The sequence below is a fragment of the Cyrtonyx montezumae genome, unplaced genomic scaffold (assembly GCF_038088225.1).
Source record: "Cyrtonyx montezumae isolate F1298 unplaced genomic scaffold, pur_monq_1.0 scaffold_3, whole genome shotgun sequence".
Taxonomy (NCBI): domain Eukaryota; kingdom Metazoa; phylum Chordata; class Aves; order Galliformes; family Odontophoridae; genus Cyrtonyx; species Cyrtonyx montezumae.
The window spans coordinates 119,310,935-119,334,047 of record NW_027072034.1 but is presented as its reverse complement, the minus strand read 5'-3'; the positions used below and the strand labels follow the sequence as shown (position 1 = coordinate 119,334,047).

Sequence of the window (23,113 nt, the reverse complement as noted above, 5' to 3'; positions counted from 1 at the left end):
AGTCTAGTGGGAGGTGTCCCTGCCAAGAAAGATGCTGAAACTGGATGGTTTTTAAGGTCCCTACCAAACCGTTCTATAATTCCATCATAAGATGCTTTTAAATAAAAATATGCACACACACACACACACATATATATATATCTTGTTTTTAATTCTCTTTATGATAGCAAGCTGATAATGTACTTGACTTTTTGGAAGGTTTTTTGTGGTCTTATGTTACAAAATCAACAGAAAATACAACATTATGTATTCCAGTGGTGTACCCACATCTAGATTTGTAATTACGATGTACAGCTAATAGAGAAGATTGATGTGGAACTACTGCAGACTTTAAGGTAGACATGAAAACTGAAAATGAAATAAGAAAAAATGGAAATATTAGTCATATAAAGAATGACAATGTTTAAAATACAGAATGTCTTAGAACAAGTGAAGTAATATTTCTTTTGTTCTGCCTCAACATGTAATCGTGTGATGAAGTTTATATAAGCAATTTCCCTTCTGATGAGAACGCTCTCTTGCAGGAGCCAGAAAACGTTTTAGCTCCTTAGTACACAGCTTGACTTATCCTGATGGAAGAGAGAGGCATCCATATTAAGCCATGTTTCTGATATCAGTATGCTGTTTCATAAAGCCAGTGCAGAAACTGCATTATGGAAATTCAAATGGAATGTCATTTCAAAACAAAAACAAATAGAAGTCATCATATACAGACCAAGCATACTAAATAAGGACATGCATAGCAGAGTCTCTTCAGTGTATGCCACACATGTAGCTTTTGTTCCTCTATTCTTTAGAGTTAATGAATGTGCTCTTTATACTGTTTATATTTCTGGAGCACAGTGTTATCCAGTTTGAGCATTATTTTAGAGAAGCTATTTTTGCATCACTGTCCTATGGAAAAACAGGTAATGTTTTTTAGTGTAAATATAAAACATTTTGTTATTGTTTGAATAAATGGCTTGGTAGCCTTCCCCCCTCAAAAAGGAGTTGGGGAGGGTGGGAGAGGAAAAGTTGTAGTCTTTTTTTCTTGTTAATCATTATTAAGGTATATATTATTCTACTTGTGCATTCCAGGTATTTGTATTTCAGCTGATTGTTGAAACAAACTGAAAACAAACACCAGTTAAGCCAGTATCTCTTATTCATGTTCAGATTGCTTTATAATTTGATCCTTGTTTGTACCAGAATAACCTAATATGTCTGGTTGGTGATTTAACATATTGATTGTTAACAATCTCCTGTCTGCCCTGTGGGAAATCTTTCCTCTGATGTTGAGCACATGTTCTTACTCCAAATCAGAACTGCCATTTCTCTTCTCATCTAGTTGATATTTCAGAGCTTTGCTGAGAGAAGGCTGGAGGCTGTTTCCTTCCTAGGAAATAAAAAAGTACTTCAGATTAGTCCTGTTGCTCTTAATTGTGTACTATTTGCAGAAGGTTGCTACATTAAAACATCTCTTGTATTTGTTCTGCTCTGGGGCTTCAAGAAGATAAAAGAGATTTCATGCATGTTTTGAGTTTGTCCTGAGTTCCTAATACTTTTTTTTATTCTCCCCTATGTGATCCAAGCCAGTCATGAAAACCTCAGCTGTCTAATTTGGTTAAAACTGGAGTTCTACTTTGGAGAGACATTTTTAAGATAAGTTGATGGTTGTTTTGGAAGGGAACAGTGGAAAGGAAATGTTGATATCTTTTCATTATTAAACATGGATATAAAGTTAGAAAAAGTATTAGATTTAGACAACTCAAACTGCAAAAAGAGAAAGTGTGTTGGCAAGACAAGTGAGAACAGTATTGGGACTTCAGGTACTTAATTAAGTTTTAAAGTGGCAAAGCTACAGGTTTTGGCAGTCTTGTATGCCTACCTGTGCAACCTGGTCTAGGGAGCCTGCTTTGGTATGGGTGTTGGACTCAGTGATCTCTAGAGATCCCTTCCAACCCCTACAGTTCTGTTATCCTGTGATTGGTGGTGTTCATCAGTTCAGCCACCAGGTTTTGGATTAACTTGTTGCTCACTTGGAAGAATAAATTAAAATAAATAAATAAGTAAAGCAGCTTTAACAGTTCTTTGTTTTCTTACACTTCTGATGATTGAACTCATTTGTCTGTGCATCCTGTAAATATGTTTTAAATAGTTTGAGGCCTCGGTTATTATTACTGTTAATTTCTTCAGAGTTATTAAATAACACAACTGTTATTTGTCAACTTGTCCATGTATATCTGTCTCTTTGTGGCTTTTGGAACTCCAATTGGAGAGTGGGAAACCCATGGGTTTTTTTTTGTGAAGGTTGAAAATGCTGACATTTTGGTATGACTGAGAAATGCCATGTGTTTTTTTAATATAAATGAGCATTTAATACAGCATGAATTAAATCATTCGCAGAATATGTGAATAATAAAACTGGATCTTCAGCATATACCTGCAGTGTTCTGTTATGGACAGTAAATAAGATGATGTATTTTTCGGTTGGTTTTGTTTTCTTAATTTTCTGACAGCTTGAGCTGACTTGTAAAATACTATCATAAGCTGCAAATAACAACAAGGTGTCCTTAATGCTGTGTATTTTCAGGAGCTATCACACAGAAATTGGAACAGATAAAAACTTTGCAGTTGTGACAGCTGTTTGAGATGAATTTTAATGAAGTGCCACAGATTTAATTTTTTTTCCTTCCAAGAGAAGAAAAAGATGACTTAGAGTTTTGCTTTTTAGTAGACCTAATAAAAAAAAAAGACAGTTATTAATGCCCTTGAGAGGATAAAACAAGCAAATACTATTACCCAAAAGAAGAGAAATTGGAAATGTATGTATAAATTCTTAAAACTAGACATAGGATTTATCTGATCAACATAAACATACTGGCTCCTGAAATCACTGTTGATATAATGTGGCAAATAACATGTTAATTAGCTGTTAGCTTATGATGGAGTGTTAAACAGCTGTTGCATATCTAGGTACTGCAGCTGCACTCTTGCCTAAATACATCTTAGTTTGGGGTTGGACTAGATGATCTTTAAAGGTCCCTTCCAACCCCTGCAATTCTGTGTGTAGTTTCCACCCTTCCAGATTTCCAAAGTGAGGATGCAGAGCATCTCAGTTTAGTGTTTCTGTGCTTTGCATACAGACTGTTATTTTGCAGTGTGCTGTCCTCTTATGTCTATGGTGTCATGGATTTTGTAGTGACTGGAGAGAAACATATTCTTGTTCTCCTACTTCGTGTTTTGGCTTTTGTGTAATATCTTACTATTGTTTGTAATTCCTGAAAAGGATTGAATAAACTTGTAGAAGACTCTCAGCAAGTTGGAGAAATGTTGCATGCCTTATAAGCCTGCTGGAGAACTCTGGTTCTTGTTTGTCCTTTTCACTTCACATCTCTGTACGTGCATGAAAATAGCACAGTGCAAAACACGTATTTCTGTGCCATACAGCTTGAGAAAATTAGACTAACAAGCAGGTATTGTGCACAGCTTTGGCATTCTGTTTTTCTGTAATTAGCTCTCATGATCATGCAGTATAACTTGCTGCTTATTGTTTGTAGTTGTATATTCTTTTTGACGTGTTTAGATATCGTTGCAAATTAAAGCATCAGCAGACATCTTTGAAATGAAGCACTTGCCAGTCCTGATTTCATCCAGTCAAATGGGGACGATGTGGATGTTTTAGATCACAGATTGATAGTAGTACAGCCCAAGGGCTGATTTAGGTATCAGATGTACAGCTGTGGATGTTAAAGGTGGGTGAGGTTAAAAACAGCCCCCAAAGGGACAGTCAGCCTGTTTACATATGTTGGTCCTGTCAGTGATGTTTTTCTGTTGTGGTTTGACCCACAGGCAGCTCAGCACCACACAGACTTTTGTTCACTTCTCTCTCTCATCCCATAGAGGGGAATGTGCACTGATAGAAGGACTGTAGGATGGAAGAGGAAGGAATATTAGTAATAACGATAAAAGAATATACAGAACTGGTGATGCACGATGCATTCAGTCACTGCCCCCTGACCCAGAACCATTGAAGCATGGCACAGCTGACACTGTGGACTTGCCTGGCCTTGGAAGTACACCCATCGCTCTGCAACAGACAAGCATAGGTGCACTATTAACACTGTCTGAGCTGGAACAAAGGCACAGGGAGTTGAGTGCAGTGCTAACTCAAGTTATGGCAAATAACTGTGTGTATTTTGATTTATCAGCTAAACAGAGTCCTTTGAACAGCAAAGAACATGATGCCTCGCTTTCCATTTTGTTCAAACGGTGTGCTTAGAGTTATAATCAGATGTTCAACTCAGAAATCTGACCACGTCTCTTTACTTTAATAAGCCCCATCTTAGTAGAGAAAAACTTTCCTCACTTCACAATTGTGCTTTATTCATGTCATCAATTTTTGGCGGTACGTACATTGTGAATAACTATTTTCAATGATGAAGTGCAGAAAAAACAAAATTTCATCAACAATCTCTGACAAACTCACTCAAACCAGGTTGATATGTTTGATAAAAACAAAGTCAAATATCCCACTAGTTCTCTGTTTTTCCTGCTCTCTTTCTTTTTGTTTCAACAAAAATTGTTAAAGATTAAAGTAAGTTTTATTTTAAAGCATGTTGTCAGAGATGGATGTTGGTGGTATGACAGTAGGGGCTGAACATCCCCATCAATATTCCATTACATTTTCTTGCCATGTGATGTATGGCAGCAGAGGGACACTCAGACAAAATGATGTTGACATGAAAGGGTGTAAGAAGTGAAGGTGTGTCGTTGAATTTCTCTGTGCAGGAAAAGATGGCACCCATCAACATTCATTGACACTTCCTGAACGTTTATGGAGACCAAACTGTATGTCAACACAGTGAGGCTGTGGGTGGTGCATTTCAGCAGTGGCAACAGTGAAGTGAAAGGCAAGCCACGTGCCAAACATCAGAGCAGCTTTTTATGAGTGGGGCATGCAGATTCTTGTTCATCACTGATGAAAATGTGTAGCTGATGGTGGTGACTATGTTAAAAAATAGTGCTTAGTAGCTAGAATGTGTTCTATCAAATAACGTTATTGTGCTCTTTGTATCTGTTGTAGTTTCCATGTAAACAAATAGAGAGCATTACTTTTGGAGTGACCTATGTATGTTATAATGGTAGTAAAAGTTAAAAAGTAAGTGTGAGTCAAGAATAAATGGATAATTATGTATTTCTATTTGATTGTAATTTTGATTTTTTCTAAATATGATTTATAGTTCTGCCTTCATGTGGATGTGAAAAGTTAATCTTAGTCACTTAGTCTCTAAAGAACTTGTTAAGGTAGTGAAGGAATACATAACAAGTAAAATATAGTATATTCTGTTATTTAGTGAATACAGAAAGTCTGGTTGTTGAAATATGTTGTATTTCAAGAAAGAGAAAAAGTATTTCAAATATTTTTGGAATATTGTCACTACTAATATACAGCGGGTCACCTCCACTGGTGCAGATTTTTGAGTGCAGCACGCTGGCTCTTGTGCATAGCTGGGAAAAGTGTGCAGTTAATGGCAGTGACTGTTGAAAGTAGTGTTTTGTAGATGAGATTTTGCTCTATCAAATAGTGTTAGCATGTTATTTATAGCTGTTGTAGTTTCTGGGGAAATGAATAGGAGGCATTACTTTTGTATCAACCTTTGTTTTGCTGCTCAAGATAATTCCTGTTCACTCAATGCAGCCCAAGCAAGCCTAAAGGTTGGACGCTCGTGGCAGCTGGCTGGTGCCCAGCTAGTCTTCAAGCAGTGGCAGCTTCCCCCTGAGCCTTTGTTTTTCAGCACAACTGGATGTGATATGGGACATCCCTTTGGCCAATTAGGGTCAGTTGTCCTGTTTCTGTATCCTTCCAGCTCCTTGTGCCCCCCCAACCCTCTCCATCTGCTTCTGGCTGGCAGGGTAGCATGATAAGCTGAAACGTCCTTGACTTACTGTAAGCACTGTTCAACAATGTCTGAAATGTCAGTGTGCTAGTGTTCTTAATGTTATTCTCATTCTGAATCCAAAATGCAGTACCGTATCAGCTGCTAGGAAGAAAATTAACTCTATCCCAACTGAAACCAGGGAATTTTCCCTCACTGCAAGTCTGTGTTAACAAACAAGTTGCTGAGCAGAATGTTTTACAGATATTTATCAATACATCCATCACTGACAATGGTGAAATACTGACACTTGCAAGTCCGTACTTGGGTTGCTACCAAATTTCAACATGCCTGTTGAGTGAGAAAGGGAATCTATCCACTCACCATGACTCACTTGAGCAGCCCAGTCATACCAAAGCTTCAGCAACCTTATGCACATCTGCGATCCATGAGTTTCTTGGTCGCTTATACTCCTTATATGGCTTCTTACTTTCCAATGTCAAATGGCAACAGATTAATTGGCATGGAGAGTGTTGGCTGCCAGATAGTTATTACTATTTTATTCTCAGATTAATGGCAGGCGTGCTTTTGTCTGACTTAACAAGTATAGACGAACTTTCATAAGCCTCCCTCTGTTATAGTCTTGCATTCTCAACTTGTTGAGTATTCAGACTTTGGTTGTGGGCCCAGTTGTAGAGTAGATAAAAGTACTGTTTCTGATGTGGAGTCTTACTATACTTGACATGCTTAATTACAAAAACATCTTTTCCACACTTAAGCTTTAATTCAGCAAGGATGTTACACTACCGTGTAGTCAGACTAGGTGGTAATTTTCCTAATTTAATTTTTTTCTAGCATAGATTCCAGGAATATAATGTTGGAACATCAGAGTACAAGTGAGTAGTTGTGCTGGATTTTTTGGTGCAATCTACAGATTCTGTCATCACCTTGCATTTCCCATTTTTCTCTTAACTGCCCTAGAAGCTGGAAAATTGAGGGGTCTTCCAGATTTGTGATGAGCTCTTGCTGCCAAGGGTGCTTCTGCTCACTGCAAAAGTTTGAGGCTACCAAGCTATCAGCAGCTGAAGCCCTGTGCTGCGTGACTTGTTGCTAACGTGTATTTGGTTGTGTTTACTTCTTATGGTTAATCTAGTTAAGAATTGTCTGGGAGTGTCTATGGCTCAAATACTTGTCTAGAAACAACAAATCATACCACATACTTGCACTAGCGACATTTGAAAAGTGCAGGTATAGGGAAGGGCAAGCATCAAAAAGAAAATACTGATTTTAAATGTTTTTTAGAATTCTATACCAGATCTTTCTGATGATGGGAATGCCACTTGAGCCAGACTTGGGATGCAGCTAAAATCTTAACCTCCCTATGCCTAAGAGTACTATTTCATCCAGATGAAAACAGCAGTATTTTCTCTGTAGTTTGCATGCAGGTCAGTGTAGCAGTCAGGAATGGTGTGATCAGTAGTAGTGTAAATAAATGGCAGAAATAATATAATAGAAGTTCGGAGCAAAACTAAAGGCTTTTAAAAGCACTAGAATTGCATAAGATTAAGGCATGAGTAAAGTAGCTGTGTTAACATATATTCTATGTACAGAAAAGTAAAAACCTTCAAAAAGCAGTTGAGCTCACAATTGATTGGGTAAAGTTATCCCTTTAGACTGAGATTTCTTAAGAATCTATCTCACCTTCTTCCCAGTTGAGTAGCAGTGTATGTTTCTGAAATAAGGCTGTTTAAGAATTACCTCAGTTTGACTTTTTGAGACTCAGAAGCATTATATACAAGGTCTTGCTGCTCAACCAGACAGTAAACTTGTGTTGTTAATAAAGAAGTCTCAGAAACAGCTCACCTCGAGATGGATTTTCTTAAGTGATAAATTTAAATAATTTGTAATGTTGGTTCTGCATGTCAGTATTATTTTGTCTAATTTTTGAAACATCATATTTCAGAAATGTGGATTTATATTTTTCACCACCATTGTTTGCAGTTAAACTCTGGGCCTGCCATCCAGCCAGGTTTTTACCCAGTGAAGAGTACACATGTCCCAGTAATGAGCTGCCAGCTTCTTTAGGAGAATACTGTGGGAGGTGATGCTATCAAAGTCTGGAGTCTGGGTAGACTGCATCCATAGCCTTTATCTCATTCACCAAGCGGGTCATCCAGTTATAGGAGATCAGGTTGATCAAACAGGACCTGCCTTTCCTGAATGCTGGCTTGGTGTGATCCCCTGGATGTCCTGCACATGTGGTGTGATCACACTCAAGATGATCTGTTCCATAGCCGCCTCTGATGTCATGGTCAAACAGTCAGGTCAGTAGTTGCCCAGATTCTCTCCTTCCAACCCTTCTTGTGAATGGGCATCTTATTGGCAGATCTCTGGCCATCTGGGACCTCAGTTTCACCAGAACTGCTGATGGATGACAGAAAATGGCTTAGCAATCACTTTTGCCTGCTCCCTCAGTACCCTCAAGGGGATATCATCTGGGTCTGTGGACTAGTGACTCTCTGGGTGGAGTAGCAATCACTAACAGTTTCCTTCTAAATTGTGGAAGTTTTATTCTGTTCCCCATCCTCTGTCTTGCAGCTCAGAGAGCTAATACCCTGAGGACAAGTGTTCTAAGTATTACATATAGACAGAAAGAAAGAAGGCATTGAGTACTTAACACTTTTTTTATTTTGTTCCCTACTGCATCCAGTAAGGGGTGGAGATTCTCCTTGGCCCTCCTTTTATTGTTAACGTATTTGTAAAAACACTTTTCTCTCACCTTTTACAATGGTGGCAAACCTAAGTTCTAGCTGTGCTCTTACTGTTCTAATTTTCCCTCTGCAACATCCTTGTATTCTTCTCGACTTGCCTACTGCTTCTTTCAAAGATGGTAAACTCTTTTTTTCCCCAGTCTCAGCAAAATCTCTCTGTTTTGCCATACAGTCTTCTTTCACGCTGTCTTGTCTTATGGGACATAGGGCCGGCCTGCTCCTCCACCTTTAATATTGCCTTTTTGGGGAACGTCCAGCCTTCCTGGACCCCTTTGCCCTACAGGACTTTCTCCCAAGTGTCTGTCCCTCCCAATGTTCTAAACAGCCCAAATTCTGCCCTCTGGAAGTTCAAGATAGCAATTTTGCTGACCCCCTTTCAGACCACCAAGAATACAGAACCATCATTTAATGGTTGCCGTGCTATTGTTTTCAAACAACCTGACGAATAGCAAGTTCAGCTTTTGACCTGGCTAATTATGTATTACGTATGAAGTAGTCATAATATTGCTATTTAATTAAATTTTAAGGGATTAGGAGGTTTGTGCAAGATGAGAGAATATTAATTTGTAATGTTTTCTTTGTGCTATTTTTCTTTAAGACAGAACTCTCATGAACATTTGTTGAAGTCAGAGAAGTTGGCACAGTTGAGGAAAAAATGACATTTTCATGAGCTTCTACAGAATGTGCAAAAGAGCTAGGTGAGATCTTCAATGGTAAGATTAACATTTTATTATTATTGTTACTCTGTACCAGTTTTTAAATGCCTTTATTTATTACACTCAACAGATTTCCTGTCTTTCAGAATGTTTGTAATTTGTTTTTTAATTACATTTGAAACATTTTGTGAGAAACATCTTTTAAAGTAAAAAAACAGAAATTACCAACACATTGTCTGCCCTTTTGATATTGTGAGCATCAGTATGTTAATTTACTCAGGGTTCTAAAGCACCTCATTTTCACTTCTCCAGCATTCACTTCAGTTGCACAGCATTCTGCTACAAATTACATCATGAGTCACCTACAGTTTTACTTCTTACTAATATAATGTGAAATTCAGTAGTATTGATGTGAAATACAAATATCAAGTTTGTGTGAGGGCTTTTAGGAGGTGGGACTCTAATTAAAATATTTATTTTGAACACTGAATTATGTAAAGTGAATGAGACTTGAGAAAAAAATCTGTTAGTGATTTTTAGGTGTATAACATAATTAACTTATAAAATACTGAAACTATTAATTTGATTCTATTTACCAAATATTGTGTTTATCAGTGAAATTACCCATTTATCTGTCTGTATATTTCAGCTTTTGTCCATGAAAGCTCGTAGAGAAGATGGCTGAAATAAGCCTAAAGGAAGTGGCACTAATAGTTGGTGTGGTGGCAGCCTGCTACTGGAACAGTCTCTTCTGTGGCTTTGTTTTTGATGATGTTTCAGCGATCTTGGACAACAAAGATTTGCATCCTTCTACTCCATTAAAAAATCTCTTTCAGAATGACTTCTGGGGGACTCCAATGTCTGAGGTAAACTGTTTGTGGAAATCTTTGAGGAAATTGGAGGGAAAAAAAATACAGACCATTTTTACTAATGCGGTTTTCCCTAATGCGGTTTTAACAAAACAATTGGATGGAATTTGATGATGTTTATATTTTGAACTATCAGATTAGGAGTAGATGTTGCTTGTATTTTTTCCTTTTGTTTAGTAAAAGAGCTTGTCAGCAAATGCTTCAAGATTCTGTGTTACCTAATTTTAGTACAAAAATTTGTGAAGTCTGACAGTTTTCCCTTCGCCCACAAAAGCTACATATATTCACGTAAAGTAGTATTTACTTCTAATGCCTATCTGGAAAGAAAAATAACACCGAAACAACGCATCTAGGATTTGGAGAATAGGGATTTAATCTATTAAGCTCATCTGTGTAAGTGTCTTGATGTGAATTGAGAGTTTTTGGTTAGTAGCCTATATTGACTCACTAAATTTTTATTTGAAAAGCTGCACTGGAATTAAAGGTGTCAATAAACATCTTTAAACAGCAGTATTTGAGGGATATACATAAATTTTAGGAAGTCACATATGGTACGATTGCTGACAAAAGGGAAAAAAAGAAATGACTGTCATAGGCCTTTTGCCTAAAAGACATTCTGCCTTGAAAACTTCACCTTTTTGTCTCTGTAATACACAGCAAGTTTATTCTCAAATAATAATTGTTAGATCTACAAATAGACTTTGATACATAATTTTTGAATAAGGAAAGCTTCCAGACCTTTTCAGACATTGAGTACATAAGAACACAACTCAGATTAATTTGAATGTTCATGACTTTTGAATTACTTTCCACGTCTTCTGCAGTTTCAGTACTTTTCATGTATGTGTGCAATTTCTCCCTCCATCTCCCATTTTTTCTTAGATTTTTTTTTACTTTTGTTATACAGACATGATCAACAAAAGATCAGTAAGCTATAGGCTAATAAATACTTTTTTTCTTGTCCCACACAGAATGAAGGTGTTAGTTTTAAAAAAGCTTCTGGAGGGAGAATAACCTCTAATATGAGCACATTGACCTGGTAGACAATACATTTATCTGAGTGCACTAGAATTCTTATTTTCTAAAAATATGAAATGTCAGATTGATCAGAGCACTTTGAATAATACATCGAAAGTATGAGGAAGTTGGAAAAAATAATAGGAGTTAACTCCTCCATTTGGACACCTGTATTTTCAATTTACTTTTCATTCACTATACTTCATTGTTAGTATTACTAGTTTACATGTCTTTATTTTTTTTTTAGGTAGATGTCTGAGAATAGTGGAGGGAAATCTTGAAAGCACAGATTGTGAAAAAGATATTTTGGAATAAATATACTGTTATAAAATGTTGGTGACTGCTTTTTTTTATTTCCTTTCAGGAGCGGAGTCATAAATCTTATCGACCCCTCACAGTTCTCACATTTCGCTTGAACTACTTGTTCAGCGAGTTAAATGCAGTTTCTTACCACTTCCTAAATCTTATCTTTCATGGAGTGGTTTGTGTAGTTTTTCTCAAAGTCTGTAAGCTTTTCCTGGACAACCAGAGCAGCATAGTTGCATCCCTGCTCTTTGCAGTGCACCCAATACATACTGAAGCGGTAGGTAAATCTGCTATTTGCTTGATCTGTTCAAACTGCATTTTTGAGCTTAGATGTTATATTTTATATAAATAGTTATATATTTTAAATCCAAAAGGTGTGTGATTTTTTTTCTTTATTGTATACTTAGCTGTTTGAAAATTGTGATGGAGATGACCGATGCTCAGAGTTGTTTGACATTCCATGCAGCTACTGAGAAATAATTCAATAGAGATTCGTTTAGATTTGAGTCTCTTCAGTTTTATAATGATGACTACTTTAGCTTGCATAATTTTTTGTGTTTTGTGATGTTTCACATAGCATTTTATGAATACTAACAATACCTCTTAATTCATTTTCATGAATTCTATTCATTTGCTAAGCAATTACTTAAAGCTAATCACAGAACCTGTTCTGTTGGTTTTATGCTGGTATATCCCGGCAAGACGCTTGCTAGTGTTGCTACTGCTATGCTACTTCTAACTTACTTTCTTTCTTTGAACCAATATCAGAATGAAGAAATACAGGTGACTGTCTTATTTACCTTTCAATTGATTCTTTAGGAACATTGTTGTTGTTGCTGTGAAAAGCATTATTTATGCAAACTGCCTGATTATATGCTATTTGATATTTACCGGTCTTCTTGCAGTATTTTGAAGTAATTCATCATGTGATTCATCAGGTTTCCAGAAAAAATGGTAATAAAGCAGATAAGTAGAATTGTCTACTGTAACTTCCATATCATGTAGGTTGGCTTACTTAGATTTCATTTCTCAATGATTGCAAAGTCATATTCCAAAACTGTTTTTCTATCGTGTTCTTACGTAATTTTCAAAAAACTGAAAATATTACAAGCATAAACTCATTAAGATTGGAAATGACCTCTAAGATCATCAAGTCCAACTACTCACCTATGACCGCTGTGCCCATCACCATTCAAAGGTGTGGATGCAATTTTGGGTTCCAGGTTGGACAGCCTGTACTTCTCGAATGAATTTTTCTAGAGCACAAGCAAGGAAACTTGTCCTTTGTGGCTTTCCTTCTTGGTGAAGAGTGAATATCTCATAAAGATAATAATCCTGTAATTATTACAGCATAGAAACAACGTGGACATCTGTTCTTGTCCCTTGGTTTGCCATTTTTTAACACAAGTTCCTGTTTCTGAAGGTGTTCTCCCAGAGTTCTAATCTTTGTTTCTTGTTAAGTCAGAAATCTCTCAGTAGAAATTCAGAAGCCTGCATCTATGGTTTTTGAGCAAATCTTTACAGGAAGTAAGTTCATAGTGTTTATAAATGGCTACTACTGTGTCCTTCCTTTAAGAAGACAGTGGCATTTTTAAAATTAAAAAAAGTTAAATTACCTACAAAATAAATTCTTGGGGAAAGCAAGGGTTAAACTATTTGTTAGTTCTGCTTGCTTATCTGTTTCTTTGAAAAAAACATACTTTAAGTTTCAAAGTTTGGCTTTGCTTGTTTATAGCAAATGTTTTTTTTTAGCAAAAAAAACATCTTTATAGGAGGATTACAAGTTGTTACTGACTTAGATTACTGATTTGTGTTTAATTAATAAATTTTTCACTTCTTTCATTTTATGATTATATGAATCCGTTACTATTTATCTTGCTTGAACTGTCAGATCCTTTATGAGGTAACTGTAACACAGTTAACTGCTTTTAATACCTTGCAATAAAATTACCAGAGTTGAATAAAGCCTGTAAAGCCATGAAAGTTTATTCTATATTACAAAGTTACGAAGTGCAGTTATTAAGCAAAATAATATAGTAATGTGTGCAGTATTAGATATTAGCCACAGGAGGGCACCTTAAGACCACACAATTACTAGGACTTAGTGGTGTACCTTTATATACTCTTGAGATTCCCCTGCTGTTGTATGTAGGTACTCAACAGAAAAGTAATTTCTTCCTCCCCACATTTAAATTTAAGCCTTCTTATTTTCTGACATAGTGTATTTTTTTCTTTCAAGTGTTTTCATGGAGAATACATGAAGAATAAAATGTAACCTGCAACTAAGAAAAAATTCTTATATTTGAAAGTTGTAGTTTGTACGTGTGCATAAAGAAATGAGGTTATAACTAACTGTATTTTAGAATCTTGGACTTGAGTGTCAAATGGCTTATTTGGACTCTAATAAGAACTCCAGAAAGCTTGCATTCCTAGTTTTTGTATCATTTGATGATACCTTGTTTCTTTTGATATTTGAAATGTATCTGAAGTTAATTCCTTCAAGTTAGTCTCACTATTTTACAGAACAGTCTGAAATAGGAGATATAACACATGCAAATCTCAGATGTTTACCTGTCTACAAATGGATTTCTTTTGGAAAAATGTAATGGAACAGCATAAATAGAGGGGGAAAAATCCTATTTGATTTCACAGGGAGAATGGGCTGTTGAGAAAGTAGTATATCATTTTCTGAGGAAAAATGATTGAAAGATGTAATGTATCTCACTTGTCCTCGTCTCTGGAGTTCCAGTTCAGACATTCTACCTAGCTTGCTACCATTTGGGCCAGAAGCCTTTTGACCAGCCATTGAGCTAATGGAGTGTCAAGTAACCTTGTAAATGCTGGAGTCTTCTCATAAGTCACCTTTGTATCCAGAAATAGTCTCTTTTGTTGGCTCAGGATTGTGGAGGTGTACCAGCACACTTGCTTTTCCTATGATCTCTTTCAGCAGATCTAATTCTACTTCATGCTGGATAATTTTGTGGTGCAGATCTTTGAAACCTCTGAGACCAAACAGTTTTGAAACAGATACATTTTTTTCTACTCAAAATGTTAACACAGTCACTGATGCCATATCAGTTTTGAAATGTGCTTTGTGACTGTGCATATTTCTGTGAATCCTTTGGTAAATTTAAACTTGATAAACTGTACTGCCAACAGAAGCAGTTGAGATCATTTGAGAATGATCTCAAATTCAGTTATGACTAATTTTTGAACATCGTGACCTTGGATATTTGAATTACTTTCTCTTTAATGCTGTGCTGGCTCAATCGTGCTTGACTAGGAATGTGCCTAGGAATAAAAATTTCAAGCGCAGTATGAATGGCTGAGAGTCATATTTGAGCATCATCATAATTACATGGTGAGCTATGAGACTTTCATAGCCAAATTTGACTGTCTACTGTGGTATACTATAGTATGCTTTCAGCCAGTTAACTCAAAAAGAACCCAAGTGTAATGAAAAACATTACAGAAGAGGGCAAATTAGGAGGAAAGGCAGTCCTAAATGGTACAGCAGTTAGAACAGTGGCTACTGCAGCAGATGCTAATAGTGTTCTCCACATTTTTCATAGAATCTTTTCCTCAGCTACCAAGAGAGGGCAGTACTATTAATATTGCCAATGAAATTATAATTCAGAAAATTGCCAAACCTGAAGTAAAGCCTGAGCCATTCTTTAACTTCGCTGCTCAGAGTTTGCCGTCAGTGTATTGATAACTTTTGACTGCTCAGATTAGAGCTGCCACAGCACCTGTTAGGTGAGCACTTCTTTCAGGTTTAGCTCTATTCAGTCAGTTTAAAAAGGCATGGATAAAAATAACAATTGTAGTTTCTAAATGCCACTGTTTCAGAGTGTGTATGTAAGTGAACGTGACAAGGTCTTTTTTGCAGTTTTTATTGATGAAAGCCAGTTTGTTTGAAGTCCTACTTCAAATAAAGTCATTATTCTATTCAACCTCTGCCCGAAATTCTATTTGTGACTGGTATTACTGAAGGTAAGGCAATATAGCATTTCTCAGTTATCTCATTTATTGTGGTACTTAAAAGCACATCAGGTGTCTGATGGCTGCCTATATCATGTGTGCTTGTTTTCAGCAGTGATTGAACTGAAAGGAGTTTTGTTCTGTTAGACTTTTCTGCTACTTTAGAGATTGTATTTATTCATATCCAGGTAGCATATTGGTATGCATTAGTCTAATACTAGAATATTGTTTTTATTCTTCTTTTTCTTTTAGGTAACTGGAGTTGTGGGCAGAGCAGAGCTTTTATCATCTATCTTTTTTCTAGCTGCGTTTTTATCATACACTAAATCTAAAGGACCAGATAATACCATAGGTAAATGACTGATAAATATATGTAACTTAATTTCTGTGTTAGTGATAATAGAGCTCTTAAAATAGCAATGTTGATAAGCTGGTTATTCAAATATTCAAATGTCAAAAAATGACCAAAAAACCATCAGCCATATAATGTCTCTTAAGCAGTACTTTTCGTCACAATTTTTTTTTCATTTTCAAGTCTAAAGCAGTTTTTAAGATGTTTTGTAAAACCCTGAATTCTTTAATGACGGAGATTCTTGTACCAACTCCAGTGAATGCATGTGAAAGCATTCTGAGATGCTTCAATTGGCCCCACATAAGCTGCACAGTTTCAGTAGAGATTTAGGAGGCTTATCTCTTTTCCAAAGTCAGTTTGACCTCATGAAAATTTTATGACAGCCTTTAAAACATACATTTGAAAAGGTATCCTGGTGAGTTACAAATGACTGTTTTTTTTTTTTCTTATCAGAATAAACAACCTTTGCCTTTAATTAGTTCTTTCAGTTTAAGGGAGATGGTTTTAAAACTGGTAACTTGGAAGTAATTTTCTGTAGAATAAGACTAGGAATGTTGCCATTAATAACAAATGACAGTTTGCATAAATGTATAGAGCATGTTCAGACATAAAGTATTAGCCTTAATCTCTCAGGTTAACTGACTAAGTTTTTGTGTTGTAGTATGAAACATTTTCAATAGTGTCTTCTTGATTTGCAGTGTGGACTCCAATTGCGTTGACTGTGTTTCTGGTAGCTGTTGCAACACTGTGTAAAGAACAAGGAATTACAGTGGTGGGGATATGCTGTGTCTATGAAGTATTCATTGCTCAGGGGGTAAGATGTGGTTGAAATTCAAATTGTTCACAAGAGTTCTGTGAAGAGATATTAAATACTTAAAGTATATTTCATTACTGATTTTTGTCAGGTCGTTAAGTCTGTAGTTCTATTAAAATTTTTTGATGTTCTTTTTTATTTAATTGATGCTTAAAATACATTCTTCATGGAGAGGTATTCATGAAACTTCTAAGTTGTCTTTTACGTGGCAAACATATTACCATATTACTTGAGGAAGGAATCACATATGTTAATGAAAACCTCATGTTTTAATTGATTAAGGTTTGCAGAGACTGAAATGTAGCAGTCTTGGTTAAAGTATTGAGATACTTAAAGATGCAGAGTTGTTTTTTAAATCCTTTAGTTAAAAGTAGAGAACATGAAATCTGAAAATGCACTTGATGAATTTCTTTTGAGTAACCAGATGTTTTGGAGTAGTCTTATTTGAGTCAGTATTGCTTTGAGAGTAACTTCAGTTTCTAATTGAATCAGTTTCATCCTGATTACTAGACATTACTAAGTCTATACATTAATAGTAACTTTTCTTTAGAGAAACATGTTTTTCCTGTAGTGAAAGAATTACTGGCTTTTTAATACTCAAATTGAAAGCAGTTGAAAATTAGTTAAATAGTCTACAAATATATTTTAAATTTACTATTCCTTAATTATTTAAATTATGAATTGTTATTTTGTAAAAGCAGAAAGATTGTCTACTTTGGTGTGTTCAATGCTAAAATGATATATTTTTCTGCTAGAGGAAATTTGTGTTGGTATCTATTTGGCTTTATGTGTCTAGTGAATAAGCATGTCATTTACAAACTGGATTTCTAGAGGAATGACCTATAGATGTCTGTACTTTTTAAACCATTACTTTTCTTACAGTAGCTTTTTATCTAAATGCATTTTTTTTAATTTTTAACAAGTTTGTGCAAGCCAGTTGAGTAGAATATAGAAAATCTAACCTAGGGCTTCTGCTGAGAGCACAGGTGTAGCATGAGCATTGTCTGTACTTCAGTTGTCCCTAGCACAAGGCATGAAGGCACAGGCAAGGAAGCTGGCAATCAGGGAAGAGATCAGGGTACATAACGTACAAGATCGTAACGCACAAGAGTCAGGGACAGGTAGGTTACTGCAGTAGAGGGATAAAATAGAAAGCCAAGACTAATCAGATATAAATTATTTCTGCTGTACCCAGATATTTTGTTCGTGGGACAAGTTTTCAAAGGGGCTAAAAATAAAAAAATTAAAAAAAAAGAAAAAACTATTTCCAAATTTATTTCATGGTCATACTTTGTTTAATGAATTCTATGCTTGAAGTTGGTATACGTTTTTTCACCTGTCTGAGTGAGTTCTGCTGTGATAGTGACAGCAATAATATCTAGGTAGAATTATTTTTATTGGAATGTTGGTTTTAGGGGGAGGGGCATGTGAAATGCATACTAACGTGAATTAAGTATTTGGAGCATGCAAGTCAAATGAGATGAGGTAGTTCATATTTAGCTACATTAATGAATACACTGATTAAAAGCACCTTTTCCTTTGCAGTATACCTTGCCAGTGCTGTTGGATACAGCTGTTCAGATTCTTCGAGGAAAGGGCAGTATTCCTTTCTCCATGCTCCAAACACTGTTGAAGCTTATAGTCCTGATGTTTAGTACACTGCTTCTTGTTGTTGTCAGAGTCCAGGTTATCCAGTCTCAACTTCCAGTGTTTACAAGGTAATGGAAAGTGCATCTTGTTTACAGGTACTGATACATAAGATGAAACTTACTGATATCTGAATAAAGTGTCTGAAGATACATTACTTGGAGTCTCTAAAGAGATATTATTTAAAAAAAAAAAGTTTGGGTTGATAATTAGCTCTAATGATCTAGAAATTAAGTTTCATTATGGAATTTTTGTCTTTGTGTCTGAACTTTGGCTGGATACTTCAGAACTTTTAACAAATATTTATTTATCTACAAATGAATAATTTTTTTATGAACTGTGGGAAAATATGCATAACTTCAAACACAGAATCTAGGGTAAATGTATATGAACTGAAAAACTGTAATTTATTGTGAAAATGTGAAGTAATGTAAAAGTGTAATGATTTTCATTAAAAGAACTTTCAAAAACTTAAAATGAAAAATGAAACAACTCTTAGGAAGTGAGTTGTAAATCACTGTTTGCTGATTCAATCAATCAGCAAACAGTTTGTTTCCTTAAGCAATCATTCAGTTTGTTGAAACAAAATGATTATATCCTAAACATTCCCAGATCTGTAAGCACTTCAGAGGAGTACTGCAGCACTAAGATGCAACATCATGCATGAGTCCCCAAATTAGACACCTTAGAAATGGAGACAGAGTAGGCTGTTGTACAGAGGCTGCTCTGAAACTAATGTCTTCCTCTTTTTTCTATTGTCTGCAATATCAGAGGCAAATGTTGGTAGTATGGCAGTAGGCACTCAACCTTCCCACCAGTATTTCATTACTTTTTGTTGTCGTGTGACAGACAGCAGCAGAGGGGCAGTCTGACAAAATGGCATCTGACATTGAAGTGCATATGATGCAAAGGTGTCATTGAATTCCTCCATGCAGAAAAAATGGCACTCACTGAACATTTTATAGAGATCAAACAGTGGATGTGAGCGTAGTGAGGTGGTGGTGACAACAGTTTTTAAGACAAGCCACTTCCAGATGGCCATGCACAACTGTTACATGAGAAAATGAAGAGTGTCTTAATCAGTTTATCCATGCAAATCGGCTGATGGTGGTGATGATTTTGAAAAAGAGTGTTTTGTAGCTGAGAATTGACTCTGTCAAACAGTATTTTTGTGCTGTTTATATCTTCCATGGAAATAAATAGGAGACATAACTTTCAGAGTGACCTGACTATGTCACTGTAATTGGAAGTTCTAGTTGTGATCTAGAGTTTGCTTGCTTCTGGTCGTAAAATCAATGAAGATCGTTATTTACTTTCATTAAAGGCTTATTTCTCTCCTTTATTTTGCTTTAGGTTTGATAACCCAGCTGCCGTAAGTCCATCTCCTGCAAGGCAGCTGACTTTCAACTACCTCCTGCCTGTAAATGCTTGGCTTCTTCTCAACCCCTCAGAGTTATGCTGTGACTGGACAATGGGGACTATCCCACTTGTGGAGTCTTTGTTGGACGTCAGAAATATTGCCACCCTTACATTCTTTTGCTTTCTGGGATCCTTGATTGTCTTCAGTCTCCGATATCCTGGGGATTCCTCCAAGACAGTACTCATGGTATGAATGATGTGTTCATAAATTTTTTATCCCTCTCCCCTGTCCACTTCCTCCTTAGTGTGACTGGCTCAGGATGTTTGATCACCTACCTAATCTTTGGTTACACTATGATGTATCTTGGACTGGAATGAACACATAAGAAAAGAGAAAAATTGTTCTAGCAATAAGCCCTTTGAATTCCAGTTAAGTGTATTTTTGTGTCAGGGATGAGATGGGGAGAAATAAATGGGATTAAATGCGGCTTTTATTTATTTGCCAGCTGCATTGTGGCTGCTTTGAAATATTCAGAAGTTGGATGGAAAACTGGAGTTTTCAGAATTAATAGAACTACACCTCTTTAGCCTTATTCTGTTTTCTATAGGAAAACTAGTTTTGTCAACCTGTAAAATCACTCCCAGTGATTTGCAAATATATGACCTTGAAATTTAAATAGGTTCTCAGGAAAGAGTATTTTGGAGGAAATGGAGCAAATGAAAAAAAAATTTCATGTAAAAACTCACAATTTTGATTGCTGCCACCGCAAAATCTTACAAGGTGAACGATTAGCTGATAGCATGTTCTTTAAGTCAGTGATGCAGTTATGCTTGCTACAGATCTGCACGCATAATCTGAGCTTGCCTTAGTAGTAATGTGCTTTTATTTGTAATGTGTAACTAGCCAACAGAAGTTTCAAATGAGTGGGAATTTTTATGCACAATTTAACACTAAGAATTTCTTTGCTAATCAGCAGGCAAACTTTGATTCATATCATGAGCTAACACAGTTCTGTTATATTTTTTTCTTTGCTTCATCACTGGAGTGAGGCAAATTGTTTCACTAGAAAACTGGTGAAAATGATGCTGGTGATGCTTGTAGTTCTGACTTTGGAAACAGCTTATGAAGTAACAAACTTTAAAGAACGATACAATCCAAAATTCATACTGTCTTCCAGTTAATCATTAATATTGTGATGTAGACGGGATTTTCTCTCATGGAGGGTGAAAGGGAGAGAACAGTTTCTTCCCTGTGGCTTTTCAGTTTTACCTATTAGAAAATTTGTAATACCATCTTTAAAATGAGCACATTGAATCTTCTTTAGTGAAACCAACTTACACAATTTATCCTTTTCCAGATAACTATGTTGGAATACTGTTTGTTTGTTTGTTTTTAAATTGTTATTCGACACTCAGTTCTTCCAATACAAGCTTGTATTTATGCTAGCCAAAATAAATTACTTCTCTGGCAGGTATAAGTTCTGTGTATTGTCTGCATGGATGCCTCCTGACATAAAGGTGCTTTCAGTGCAACACAATTGAAAGTGTGACTGTTCACACTGATTATTTTGAACCCTTAATGAGTCTCACTCTAATGTAGTTATAAAGGGCTTTGTAGAGAACTTCTTTACCAGTCTCTAGCATATCGTGTCTCTTCTGCTATCCCCATGAGACTCTCAGGTTGGATGCTAAAGCCTGACCTAAGGTAGATTCTCAAGTAACTTTCATTTATGAGTTTGGAAATGGTATGACTTTAAGCCTCCTGGAAGAATAAAGTTGTTTATTTTTACTTTTCACCAGAGTGTAAGACAGAAGGGAGACCTCACTTATGTCTTAGCATGCCTTTCTGTAATTGCTGGTATGGTTATGGATGTGGTTGTTGTATTTTTGCGAGACAAGACAAAAGAATGGATTCCTCCTTCTACTTCCACAAGTGACTGTGGTCATCCCACAGTTCTTTACAAGTACTCTCACAGGATGAAGTAACAAGAGAGGTGAAAGTTGAAGGACCCATTTTCTACCATCATCTGTTTAAAACCGGTTATCTCCATGAAGAATAACTCTGGTAAGTGAATGCATTCTATTTTCCTTTATCATGTTTTTATTTTTGCACTAAGTCCTAAAATAGCCTTCTCAAAATAACAGAACTGGGAGAGATCCAAACAGATAAATTGGTTATTTAAAGTAGCTAATTTATTTTATCAACTGATAATATAAAGCTAACAAAAAATGGGGTGGTGTGTAAGAAATCAGAACTCATGCTTTGTCATGTTAATGTCATTGCGCTGCTTGAAATAATCATTTTGATATTAATGAAGGTTGCTGCACTAGAAACAATATACGAGCAACCAAATTCTCTTAAATTTGATGTTTGCTTACTCCCTGTGAACAGTTTGATAACTTACTGTCAGAGTGACCTTTTAAAATAAGTTGCAGTGTGAGTATTGAAAATGTTTAGTACTAAAAATAGCACAGATCTAGAATTACTTTGGTGCCTTCTCACTAGATTTCAGAGTCAAGCTGTGGTCAGGGTTTTTATTTTATGAATGAGATATTTTGGATATATTTGTGCCTTTGTTAGCTACCAAAATTTAATAAAAGTTTATGTCTTAATAAATGTTAAGTGTTCCAAATAAAGATGCTTTATTATCGTTTCTCATACATCTCTTATGTTTAGACAGTACTCAGACAAAAAAGTTGTTGTCTTTTCACTGTGCAGATGTCAGGAGCAGAGTGGGTATCCTTAGGGTTCTTAGAGAAAGTCTTTAGAACTTGGAAGTGATGTATCAAGACATCAGTAATTTTAAATTTGTTACTTACTTCCTTTCTTATATCTCAGTCTTTGAAATACTTCCTTGTGAAAAATAATCTGGCAGTTCTCTTCATAGTTTATGTTGTATTTCAGTTTTGTCGTGCCCTTTGTGCTTTCTGCATACTCTATATGTTTCTGCCTCTTTTAGGTTTTTCAGTTGCCTTGACTGGAAGATTTTGTGGTGGTTTTTTTTCAACTGAGCCTCTACACCTGCTGAAAGAAAAGACTGATTGAGTAAATGATCAGAAGAGAAGACATCTTTGTCCCCTGGAGATTTGAGCCTGTCACTTACAAAAATCTATTTGAAGGACAGTATACTAAGGAGATACAAAAGGACTGAAAGAGAATTTCAGCAAAACATTGTGTAACATATTTCCATCAGAAAAATTAAATGGAATAGACCATGGAAAAACCTTTGTTACCTAGGGACAATTATTTTTATTAGGTGCCTAGATTGTAAGCACTCAGTGCTACCAGGCACTTGCTATGTGAGCTGCAGGATCCTTCATACTGGAAAACCATGGATTTCACTGTTCTGTACATTTGTTAACCGTGGGGCTTTGAGACCAATGTCCTTACTGTATTAAAGAAAAAAAAAATAGCAATAATGAAAAACTAACTCCTTAAAATCTTAAGAGATGTCTTCCTCAGTGTTGTAAAATGAGTTAATT

The 23,113-nt window shown here is 35.9% G+C and overlaps 1 protein-coding gene across 2 annotated transcripts in view; it reads left to right on the top strand.

Annotated features, from left to right (window-relative positions):
• The window catches only part of TMTC3 (transmembrane O-mannosyltransferase targeting cadherins 3), a 37,497-nt gene that overhangs the window by 1,695 nt on the left and 12,689 nt on the right, over positions 1-23,113 (top strand). The window contains exons 2-8 of one of the 2 annotated variants that reach the window (XM_065743205.1): positions 9,232-9,327; positions 9,935-10,151; positions 11,536-11,754; positions 15,711-15,810; positions 16,509-16,624; positions 18,170-18,342; positions 19,625-19,877. In XM_065743205.1, coding sequence (XP_065599277.1) covers positions 9,963-10,151; positions 11,536-11,754; positions 15,711-15,810; positions 16,509-16,624; positions 18,170-18,342; positions 19,625-19,877 — 1,050 coding nt within the window. In that variant the 5' untranslated portion in view covers positions 9,232-9,327; positions 9,935-9,962. Of the gene's footprint in view, positions 1-9,231; positions 9,343-9,934; positions 10,152-11,535; positions 11,755-15,710; positions 15,811-16,508; positions 16,625-18,169; positions 18,343-19,624; positions 19,878-23,113 lie in introns of both variants that reach the window. The other variant, XM_065743204.1, reaches the window with a different exon arrangement.